The sequence below is a fragment of the Alexandromys fortis genome, unplaced genomic scaffold (genome assembly GCF_014885135.2).
Source record: "Alexandromys fortis isolate MF-2015 unplaced genomic scaffold, M_Fortis_MF-2015_v1.1 scaffold_550, whole genome shotgun sequence".
In the NCBI taxonomy this organism is placed as follows: Eukaryota; Metazoa; Chordata; class Mammalia; order Rodentia; family Cricetidae; genus Alexandromys; species Alexandromys fortis.
This window is the reverse complement of record NW_026068431.1, coordinates 48,873-61,061: the sequence shown is the minus strand read 5'-3', so window position 1 is coordinate 61,061 and position 12,189 is coordinate 48,873. Positions and strand designations below refer to the sequence as shown.

General features: G+C 43.1%; 1 protein-coding gene across 1 annotated transcript; it reads left to right on the top strand.

Annotated features, from left to right (window-relative positions):
- The first annotated feature begins 4,204 nt into the window (after positions 1-4,204).
- Positions 4,205-12,183, top strand: LOC126495689 (prostate and testis expressed protein 14-like). The gene is made up of 3 exons (XM_050133289.1): positions 4,205-4,305; positions 10,792-10,905; positions 11,334-12,183. Exons 1-3 carry the CDS (start codon positions 4,245-4,247, stop codon positions 11,462-11,464), a joined length of 306 nt encoding a protein of 101 aa, XP_049989246.1. The 5' UTR covers positions 4,205-4,244; the 3' UTR covers positions 11,465-12,183.
- Positions 12,184-12,189: the final 6 nt, after the last annotated feature.

The window sequence follows — 12,189 nt, the reverse complement described above, 5'->3', positions numbered from 1 at the left end:
AAATGAGAGGAGGTGAAAATTTGTAATAATAATAATAATAATAATAAAGAAAAAATACATCTCAAACTCAAAGACACACATGGTCTCAGAGTAAAGGGTTGGGAAAAAATATTTCAATCAAATGGGCCTAAGAAACAAGCTATCCTAATATCTAACAAATTAGACTTTAAACTAAAATCAATCAACAGAGACAAAGAAGGTTATTTCTCATTAGTCACGGGAAAAATCCATCTCAATACTGAACATCTATGCCCCCAAATACAAGAGCACCCTCATATGTGAAAGAAACACTTCTAAAGCTTAAATCATACATTAACCCCCCCACACAAATAGTGGGAGACTTCAACACTCTACTCTCACCACTGGACAGGTCAGTCAAACAAAAAATGAACAAAAAATAAACAGAGAAATAAGATGTTTTGACTCAAATGGATTTACCAGACATTTATAGGATATTCCATCCAAACAGAAAAGAAGATACCTTCTTCTCAACACCTCATGGAACCTACTCAAAAATTGACCACATACTTGGTAACAAAATAAACTTCAACAAATAAAAAAAATGGAATAACCCCATGTATCTTATCAGATCACCATGGTTTAAAAATAGAAGTCAACAGCAATACTAATTCCAGAAAACCCACAAACACATGGAAATTAAACAGTACTCATCTGAATCATCAATAGGTCAAGGAAGAAATAAAGGGAGAAATTAAAGACTTCCTAAAATTTAATAAAAATGACTACACAACATACCCAAATGGTGTGGCACAATTCTGTATTCTGTCAATTATGTTTTAAATAAGCACTGATTGGTCAGTAGCTAGGCAGGATGTATAGGTGGGACAATCAGACAGGAAGCAGCGGCAGGACAATGAGAACAGGAGTATTCTGGGAAGGAGGAAGCTCTTTCCCCAGTTGTGTCCAGATACCTAAGAAGCAGGATGTGACCCACCCTGCTGAAAAATGTACTGAGCCATGTGGCTAACATATACTAGAAAATGGGCTAATATAAGTTATAAGAGCTAATACAAAGCCTGAGCTAATAATGAGCCAATCAGTTTTATAACTTATGCAGACCTCTGTGTGATTCTTTGGGACCTAATGACTGTGGGAACTGGGCAAGACCGAAACCCCAACAAGCAGGCCCTTCGTGTTACACCCAAATTTATGGGACACAATGAAAGCAGTGTTAAGAGGAAAGTTCATAGCACTAAATTCCTACATAAGGAAGCTGGAAAAATAGAGAGATGCTCAGTAAAGAATAAGACATAGGTGTGTGGAGAAGAGAGCAGAGGCTTGAAAAAGGAGCTGGCATGAAAGTGCCATTCGGAGATTTAGTAAGAAAACTAGGGCCTGCCGAACACAGGGAAGGAGGCTTGACTGTCCCTTGATGTGAGAAAGCATCGTGAGTGACAGTACAACATACCAGAGATACTGTGACAGGGTCATGAGGTAGCAGAGCAGCATAGGCTCTGTGGAAACATAAGAGGTATCTTAGAGTGAAAGAATGGAGATAGCCATACATAGAGAGCATGGGGAGGTGAACCTGACTGGTGTGTGTGTGTGTGTGCGTGTGTGTGTGTGTGTGTGCGTGTGTGTGTGCATGTGTGTGTGTACCTGTGTGTGTGCATGTGCGTGTGTGTGTACCTGTGTGTGTACCTCTGTGTGTGTGTGTGTGCGTGTGTGTGTGTGTGTACCTGTGTGTGTGTACCTCTGTGTGTGTGTGCGTGTGTGTGTGTGTGTGTGTGTGTGTGTGCATGTGATTCAGAGATATACACTAAAAATTCAAAAAATTGCTTTTATACTGCTTTCCAGAGGACAAGAAGCCTGGCCACTGCTATAATCGAATTTCTGTGTAGGCATTAGATTTGTTTTCTCTATGGAACAGAAGTAAGCAATTACATTTGTTTGACATTCCTGTTACATTCATAGGTGACAGGGCTATACCAGCATGATGCGGGTGGCATGACCTGACTTTTCTGTGTTTCGGTTCTTGAAATACCAGGCCCATGTTCTAACCATGAACGAATGTGTGATTGGGCTGCTTTAGGGAGTGTCTGGATAAGCTGTTCTTACAATGAGTGTATATTAGATTTCGGGGGCTCTCCAGCTAATTTCTAGATTTGGGTAAGCACCACCCTTCTTTAAACATTTCCCAGAGGGTAATTTACTATAATGTTTAATGTTTAGAGACTTTTCATATAAAACAAAAGTATAAAGGGGATTTATCAGGGTAGTCACGAGAGGAAAATGTGAGAATCTCAAGGTTATACATCATTTTGGTTCATTTATCATCTTTCATATCTTATCCAGTTTCCTTTCTTTTGCTGTGACAAACCCAATGACCAAATGAAACCTGAGTGAGGTAAAGGCTTATTTCAGCTTGCACATTTAGGCCATGGTCCATCATTGAAGGAATTAAGAGCAGGGACTCAAGAACTGATCAGAAATCATGGAGGAACAATGCACCCTGGCTATTCACTCATTTCTGTTTAGCTCGATTTCCTCTGCCTAGGGTTGACACCATTCATACTGCACTGTGCCTTCTGACACCAATTTCCCAACAAGAACAAGAGCAGTGACTCACAGTCATGCTCACAAGTCAGAGATTCAGGCAGTTTTCCAGTTGATGTTCCCTTTTCCAAGGAGTGTCACGTTGACAACATCTGACAGGGACATCTGCTTGATGTGTGTTAAGGAATATCCAATATCTCTAAGGCTTTATCCATGGTGCCTGAAGCTTCCTGACTCATCAGCAGCAGGACACGGAATCCAGACCCACAATGAAGGGCTGGTTTTCCTTCCCAGGCTGTTGTCAAAGTCCTCTAACTTTTCCTGTCTGTGTATCCTATGTAAGAAGCATGACTGTGGCCTACATGTGATGTGGGAGTGATTCCTTACTAATAAAGAAACTGCCTAGGCTCATTTGATAGGCCAACCCTTAGGTAGGCGGAGAAAACAGAACAGGATGCTGGGAAAAAGAAGCTTAGTCAAGGAGTCGCCATGATTCTCCCGCTCCAGACAGAGGCAGGTTAAGATCCTCCCTGGTAAGCCAGCTCGTGGGCTACAAAGAATATTAGAAATGGGTTAGAACAATATGTAAGAGCTAGCCAATAAGAAGCTGGAACTAGCGGGCCAGGCAGTGTTTAATAGAATACAGTTTCCGTGTAATTATTTCGGGCATAAGCTAGCCATGCGGGCAGCTGGGTGCCGGGGACGCAGCCCCGCCGCTCTTACTTCAACATACATGGAAGATGGCTTGAATCTGCTCTTTGTCCTTTCTGTTTTATTGAACAGCTAAGAAATACCTAGGTACATACACCATTTCCTTGAACACAGTTTTAACATTGGAACGTATCAGGTTGAGAGAAGTAGTTTCCTTCTGCACAGAAAGTCAGTGCACAGTGTGCAGTTGCACCCTCCAGACTCACAGCCACCAGATACTAGAATTGAGTCTCACAGCCATGAATCCCCTTTCAGAGTTGCTGTGTCCAGTGCAGCAAATGCTAATACATGGAGTCCTGGGAGAGAAGGGCAATGACCAAGCACAGAGAGATACACAGATTCTCTGGCTTCCCTTGAGGGATAAAAGAGAACAACTTTACTTTAAAAACTTTATATTAAAGGAGTGAGCAGGCTTGCTTGATTACCGAGAGTGACAGGTCTTATCTAGAGTTTTAGGGGTTACCACAGCTCAGAGCTCCCTCCTGAACATACTTCCCCCAAAAGCAGCACCTGGAGGCATTTTCCTTCTGGCCAGCAGATTACACTGAGGTTTCCTGAAAAGGCATGCTACCACCAAGGGGAGGATGAACTGAGTTGCAGGTTTACCTCGAATTCAAGTTTTCCTTTGATAATGATTTTTTTTTTTTTTTTTTTGAGACAGGGTTTCTCTGTGGTTTTGGATCCTGTCCTGGAACTAGCTCTTGTAGATCAGGCTGGTCTTGAACTCACAGAGATCCGCCTACTTCTGCCTCCCAAGTGCTTGGATTAAAGGCGTGCACCACCACTGCCCGGCCAAGTTTTCCTTTGATGAGAGCTTTACAGGCTATCTCGCAGCAGAAAGCTAGGAAAAATTTCTGGTATTTGGGCTTCCCTCCAGCTATATGTTCAGGCCATTTCCTGATCTTCCTGGCTGCCCCTCCCAACCTAGGCTTATGATATAAGCCTGTCTTGTGAGATGGGTCCTGAGTGCTGTCGTCCTGCTTTCTGATGCCCTCTGGTCTGCACATCTCACTGCAATGGGAAAACACATCTTGGTGTTCCTGATGGGCCTCACTTTGCTGGTGAGCTCCCTGCAAGGTGAGACCCCAGAAGCTGGTAGGGTTTGCTGCTGGCAGGTAGACATACTGATGCTGCATATTGGGGCCAATAGGAGGTGTGAGGAACAAGGACTAGAACTTGGATAACATCTGAACTGATCCCTGCTTCATTCTCATGTCCACATCTCCTTTCTCCCTTTCCCTCTGCTGCGCATAGTCAAGGATGCTTCCCCTCCTCTGTCCTGGTGCTGGTGCTCTGCCTCCCGCTCCTTATCACCCTGCTCTCCTCCCTCTCTCCACCTTCCTTCACCTCTGTTCTCTGGCACATTCAAGCATCCTCAATTCCGCACACTTAAATGTAAATGGGCCTAAGTGGGAAAGGAAGTTCATTGGCAGGATGAAAACTGAAAGAATGCACTCGTCCAGTCCTGTGTGATAAAATGCCTCAGTCTTAAAGACAGGATTCCTGGAGATTCCAGTTGATCCTGCTCAGTCCTTATCAGTTAGCATAGAAAGAAGGGCTGTTTGGACAGGCTGCTTGCTAGGATTGTCTGTCTTGGGAAAAAAAACTTTCATGAAGGAGGGACTGCAGACCCTCATAGACCCCTATAGGTGCAACTATCTTCCTCATTCCCAAGTTCCTGAGGCCCCTTTTATAAAGAGTCAAAGGCACACTTTTTCCTGTGGCAGACCCTTTTGTTTCCTGTGGGAGAGAGGCTGCCCCTTGCTGTGTGAACTAACAAATATAATTCTCTCTGGTGAGGTCAAATTCTGATCTCTTTCTGCTTTCTTTCTTTTTTATGTTCTTAGAAATCTAACATTTGATGCCAAGAGAAAAAAAAAAACAGAAAAGGCATCAGAGTCCATTGGTGACCTGAGCCCTCCTTCATGCACCTCCCTTGTTCTCATCTGCTCCAATGCCCAGGCTCTCCAGTAGCCTGGCAGGGTTATCTGTCTCTCAGGCAGCCATTGACTACTCTTCCTCCCGAATGCCCCCTTTTCTCCTTTGGCTTTTCTGTCTCATTCTGACATAATCTGACTTACAGATGGGAGGATGGTTGTTCCTTTGACCAGACCATGCTTTCACCACAGCCAAAATGTTTGAACCAGGTAACTCGTGATATCTAACGGGAGGCACCCCTGTTAATTCTTACCCTGAGACTCAGTAATAGGATCTGGGAGCCTTCCATGGACCCACGAGCATTGTTGTTCAAAAGTTCCAGGAACCTTCCACTTGTCCTGCAGTCTCTTGACTCTGTCTGGGAAGTTACCAAGACTTGGGATGCCCTCCTACTTTCCAGGAACATTTGGTCAACCTGAAACCCAAGGGACTCATCTGGTGACTGGATTTGATCCCTGTTCTTATCTTTGTTCCACACCCCTTATGGATCTCAAACTACATACCCTTAACCTGTCTGTGGGCTAACCTAAGAAAGCTCGATTTGGGAGGCCTTGGGCCAGTCACACTTGTTTAGCTTTCAGTTCAAATCCGGCCTCAGTATACACTGGGCAATGTTCACTCCTGGCCCAAATTTTGAACCTAAGATTTTAATATCTAAATTAATTTAGTTAACTTCATAAAACAAAATGGAGAATGGTCAGAGGACCCATAGCACCACCACAGCTCATTCTTTTCCTTCTCATCCCTGCCTCCCAGTTCCTGCCTATACTCCCGCCTAGAGCCCCAACCCCCTTCTCCCAAAAAGTTCTTCCAGCAGGTGAGGAGTAAAGTCAAGATAAGTTCTCAGCTGAGGTAGCCTATTGCACAGAAGGAATGTTGGCTGTGGGAACAACAGAGCAGGAACCACAATGAGTATGGAACTGAGGAGGTCCTCCTTGTTTGTCAGTCCCTGCAAAGACCCAGGCACCCTAGCAGCCTTGCCAAGCAGCAAGTCCAGGAGCCTTCATCAGTTAGCTCTGCTCTTTACCTTGACTTTCAATTCTCTTAGAAAAGTGAATTTCAGGGTGCATATCCTAACTCCCACCTCTATGTTCCCTTATTAAAGGAAGCTGACACCAAATTCACAGTTTTGGAAAGTTATCCAGAATATCCAAGCAGTGTCTTTGGCAGTTTACTAGACAATCCTATAAAAATGACTCAATAGGATTGCAATTTTATTTTTTTCTCTTTATTTTTTTTTGCAATTTTATTTTAAATTATCAATTAGATGCTGACTGTGATGGCTAGTTTTATACCAACTTGACCCAAGCTAGAGTCATTACAGAGGAGGGAGCCTCAATCAAGAAACCTCCGGTGTAAGATTCAGCTAATGGAAAGTCTCTGGAACATTGCAGGAGGGCCCAGTCCATTGTGAGTGGTGCCCCTTCTGGGCTGCTGGTCCTGGGTTCTATCTATAAGAAAGCAGGTTGAGCAAGCCATAGGGAGCAAGCCAGTAAGTAAGTAGCATCTTACCATGGCTTCTATATCACCTCCTACCTCTAGGTTACTGCTTGATGTGGGATTCCCCTCTGTATACTGTGAATAAAGAAGCTGCTTTGAGACTATTGCAGGGCAGAATAGGGCAAGGCAGGAATTCCAAGCAGATAGTTGTAGAGAGAGAGTATGTGGAGTCAATGAGATGCCATGTAGCCACCAAAGGAGACTGAAGCCCAGGAACCTTACCAGTAAACCATGAGCCTCATGGTAAAATATAAAGTAATAGAAATGGGTTAATTTAAGATGTAAGAGCTAGCTAGAAATACACTTAAGCTATTGATCAAACAGTATTGTAATTAATACAGTTTTTATGTGATTATTTTGGGTCTGGGCAGCCAGGAAACAAACAAGCAGTCTCTGCCTTGTTTGGCACCCAACTTTGGGTCTGAACCCACAACCCTGGGATTAAGGGTTCTATGCTCTACCGACTGAGATCTAGGTTCTACTACCTACAGCTAGCTGTTCTACTTGAGTTCCTGCCCTGACTTTATTCAATGATCATCTACTATGTGGAAGTGTAAGCCTTTTACTCCAACTTGCTTTTGGTCATGGTGTTTTACCACAGCAATAGAAACCCTAACTAAGACACTGAATTTAACTGACTTCTTTACAAAGCTTCCTGGTACTCATTCCTTATGCAGAAGCATGATGAAACCAACAGCTAAAGGAGTTATCTTACCCTTCTACAGAACTCTGGTACATGATCTAGCAAGCTCTATAATTGCATTTAACCCTACTAAACAAAATAAACTAATCTTTTCTTTTTAGGTTTTTCTTTTTTAACCTTTTTTTTGTTTTTATTGAGCTTTACATTTCCCCACTCCCTTTCCTTCCTCCTTTCTCTGCTTCCACCCTTCCCCTTTTCCCCCCCCCCCCATGCTCCCCAGTTCTCTCGAGCTGTGGATTACAGTCTGGTTCTCCTTTCCTTGCTTTATATCTTCTATCCACTTATGAGTGAGCACATTCTATACGTGTCTTTCTGAGTCTGGGTTACCGCACTCAAGATGTTTTTTTTTTTGTAGTTCCATCCATTTGACTTCAAATTTCATGCTGTCATTGTTTTTTCAGCTGAGTAATACTCCATTGTGTAAATGTACCACATTATCCATTCTTCAGTTGAGCTGCATTGAGATTGTTTCTAGGTTCTGACTATTAAGACTAGTGCTGCTATTAATATTGTTGGGCAAGTGTTCTTATGGTATGATTGAGTATGTTTTGGGTATATGCCCAAGTGATATCACTGGGTCTTGACATAGATTGATTCCCAATTTTCTGAGGAACCACTACTGATTTCCAGAATGGTTGTACTAAATTGCACTCCCACCAGCAGTGGAGGAATGTTCCCCTGACTCCATATCCTCTCCAGCATAAGTTGTCCTCAGTATTTTTGATCTTAGCCATTCTGATAGGTGTAAGATGGTATCTCAGAGTCATTTTGATTTGCATTTCCCTGCTGGCTAAGGATGTTGAACAATTCCTTAAATTCCTTTTAGCCATTTGAGTTTCTTCTGTTGAGAATTCTCCATTTAGTGCTCTACCTCATTTTTAATTGCATTATTTAATATTCTGTTGTCTAGTTTTATGAGTTCTTTATATATTTTGGAGATCAGCCCTCTGTCATATGTAGATCTTTTCCCATTCTGTAGGCTGTCATTTTGTCTTGTTTGCCATGTCCTTTGCCCTACAGAAGCTTCTCAGTTTCAGAAGATCCCATTTATTGATTGTTGCTTTCAGTGTCTGTGCTACTGATGTTCTACTTAGGAATTGGTCTCCTGTGCCAATGCTCTTAAGCTAATCTTGATGTAAAATATTTTCCTCTTTGATTTGTCTCTCAAATGATCTCACAAGTTTGTATAGTCATTACTTCCTGACTTATGTTCTGCAACTTTGCCCTTTGTTATGGTTTATTGTGATCCTTTGGATGCATGTTTATTACTGTTCCTTCTGCATTGCCCCTTTTGTCAGCTCAAAGCACTTTAAGATAGATCAGTGATCTCTAAAGTGGGAACTAATGGGCCATGGGTCATCCAAATCACTCCTCTTCTTGCTACTCTGGGTGTGGTTAAGGACTCAACTAAAACAGCTGGACTGAAGACTTCTTTACATCAATTAACATCCCTGTCTCTGAAACTCTCAGAAACCCTTAAAGAAACTTCTGATCAGCTTAAGTTCCTTTAGGACCAGCTCATTCTTTAGCTGCTGCAGTTCTTCCAGACTAAAAACCACTGGCTCTGACTCCTGTGGAAACTGGGATTTGAATCATCCTGCACCAATGATGCCGCTTCAGTACCAAGAACTCCTAACTGACTCAACTAGTCCCAGAGACACAGGGACCATACAAAAAATTTAGTCACAAGCCACCTGTGTCTGGGCTTTTGGTTCCCTCCCACTCTGGCTCTTGCCTTAGATCACAGAGTTCTTCCTTATTATCCTGAACCATGGATAAAATGCTGCATGTTAGCTTTCCCCATAGCTCTCCCACACAGCTGCAAAAGACATTTTAGATGCTCTGGAGAAACCCTGGATGCTAGGGACTGTCGTCCCTTTCACTACAGGGTCAGACACAATTCTCTAAATTAGTCCACCATTTTCTCCTGCTCCATTTTTTCAACACTCTGTTGCTCCTTATTGCTTCGGGTAGCTTACTTTAATGTAGTACTCATGGTGGCGCTAGTCATTGTCACCTTGAATCACTAGACCTGGGCGGAAAAATTTCACACTCATACCATCTTCTACTCTTTCCACAATCTGGAAAATCTATCTGTCACTCTCCTCCAGCTTGTCACTTCTACTGGCATCATGTAGACCCACAGACCCACCCCTCCCAAATAAACACAGGGAAAGTCCCCCTCCCTATATGGAAGCCCTATTTATAGACTTGCCCAAACTCTTACACTTCACTGTGTCGATTTCACCTCTACTCTTGCACCTCCTTTTACCTTTTTGGGCAGCCTCTCAGCTTTACTCTATAGTTGAACATCTGTTTTGAGCCCTCCAAAGCTTCTCTAGGAAAGCATGATGGCAATCCCATGGTTCATTGTGGCTAAACAAGTTAAAACTCCTCCTGCTAAGTGACCAGAAGATCCTTGACTCAATGGACTCTGGACTCCCCCCTCCCAATAATGGCTCTCCTTAGCTTGAAGCAATCAAGAAAGAGCCAATTCCCCCATTCTCCCTTCTTTCAATGACCCTGCTCCTTATCTCTTTTTATGCTTGTCTGTCAGGGTCGAGACTATAATTGACCTTGCTCGACTTTTATCAGTCAGCACAGAGAGGAATGGCTAGTGAGCCTGTTTTTTTTTTTTTTAATTTTTGGATTTATTTATTATGTATACAACATTCCTTCCATGTATGCCAGCAGGCCAGAAGAGGGCACCAGATCTCATTATAGATGGCTGTGAGCCACCATGTGGTTGCTGGGAATTGAACTCAGGACCTCTGGAGGAGCAGTCAGTGCTCTTAACCTCTGAGCCATCTCTCCAGCCCTCAGGAATGGCTAATGAGACAACCTGCTTCCCAAGATAGTCTGCCTTACCTTGGGCAAACATTTCTAGAAAGGAGAAACTCCAAACCAGCATAGCCCCCAAGACCATAGCAATTTCTTCACCCCAAATCCCCTCACCCTGCTGCTGTAAATGGTTCCAGGCAGCTTTCCCCTTGGCAGACCCCTCCATTTCCTAGAGAGGAGAGACCTCCCTTTGCTGTGTGTATTAATAAATACAACTCTGTCTGGTGATGTCAAACTCTGGTCTCTTTCTGCCTTCTGTCTCTTTATGCCATCTCAGAAATAGAACACTACGTGGTGGGTTAGGCACCCCACATCAGAGCTTTGATTTTTTTCATCCTGATAACTTGGTATGTTCTCAGGGTATGTAGCTGGGGAATCTTCCAACTCTCCTTCAACTTTCCCACGGTTATGACCTTTCCTGAAAGGGTTAGCTTAGCATACAGTCAGCTCCTTTCATGGCTAGTGTTTATTTTCCATTAACCGGAGCCACAGGCTCAGCTACCATGCATGCTTGAGGCTGGGCCTCAAGGGAGCCCCTTAAGTGAGCCCCTTAAGTGAGACACTTGCTTTTGTCTTTTCAGCTTTGACATGTTTCGTGTGTGCTAGGTTCAATTCTAGTGGAATTTGTGAGAAAGGAGAAGGTTGCTGTACGGCTAAACCTGGCGAGAAATGCGCCTCGCTTCTATTGTTCAGAGGTATGTAAGTCTGGATGCTCTGAGGGCCATCTTGCTGGCCGTACAGTCATGAATCCATCTCCAGAAAGCTTGATGGCAAATGCAGAGACTGAAGGAGGAGGTGTCTGCTGGCTATTGGTCAGACCAACAAACAAATTATTAAAAAAAATACTTTTGAAAGGTGTCTGGGCGATGGTTGGTGACTTTCGGGTGGAATATACTCTGTTATGATAGGAATTAGATTCTAAAATTCCATTCTGCACTTTTGGGAATGGAGTTCTGCCTGTGGGTTAGAGTAGGGGTTGAGGGATGGTGACAGCAGAGGGCCACCTCAGTTATACCTGTGTAGCAGATGTACCTTTCACCTAGAAGCCTGGCTCTCATTTACTGCGGCTTTTGCTCTTTTCACTAATATTTATAGCTTGCCTCTTGTCTTTCTTCCTCTCCAGATGACAAAATCCAGTTTGGAGTCCAGAGATGTGCTGACCCGTGCTTCAATGGGAACGTTGTGAATAGAAATAGAAGCATACTAATGAAATGTTGCAGTGACAAGTCTTACTGCAATTGGCTAAACGCCTGACACTTTGCATGGCTCTACTCTGGTGAGCCCTTGCTCCTTCCCTGTAGCCTCCCTGCTCAACAGCCTGTACTTAGCATCAGCTGTTGAAACCTCAACAGTGGTCTACTTCCTCTAGCCAGGGCATATGTTTCTTGATATGCCATTCAAATTTCAAATGAATTAGTAGCTTAAACCAATGGTTAGGTCATAGACATCCTCCCCTATCATCTCACAGGCACATCCAGACTTCTGCTTATTAAATCTGCTAGACATCCTTGGTATCATCAAGTGACTAGGATCAGACATTACAGGCTATGGGTTTTTAGAATTTTGAATAGGTCATGATATATGTTTGTATATATTGAAATATAAAAAGTTACATATCACAAATATTAAGACCATTGTAGCTTCTATTTTCTTCAGTGTTGTTCATTGAGTCATGGCCACGGAGCATACCAGAAAACACTCTCTACTGACAATGCCTGGAGTTTTCATCCTACTTTCTATATCATGCATTGTGGCCAAGATTTGAATTCTCTACTTCTCTCTTTGTGTCTTGTGTCATCCCTCTCTGTTGTTGGTGAATCTATGCCTGTTTAAAGACTGCCACCCACGTCTCTCTGTGCGTCTGTGTGCCCCATTAAATAAAGATGTTTGCTCTCCCTCTTCTACTGAATGACACAGAAAACGTCACATAGTGAATGAATGAAGGATGTTTTATGGGAACCTTCAACAGAGTTTTATAT

Bases quoted from the DNA above. Each gene is read 5' to 3' on its own strand.
- LOC126495689 (XM_050133289.1), top strand. From the start codon at position 4,245: ATGGGAAAACACATCTTGGTGTTCCTGATGGGCCTCACTTTGCTGGTG. The intron at 4,306-10,791 runs GTGAGACCCCAG...TTGTCTTTTCAG, and splicing joins GCTGGTGAGCTCCCTGCAAG to CTTTGACATGTTTCGTGTGT. The intron at 10,906-11,333 runs GTATGTAAGTCT...CTTCCTCTCCAG, and splicing joins CTCGCTTCTATTGTTCAGAG to ATGACAAAATCCAGTTTGGA.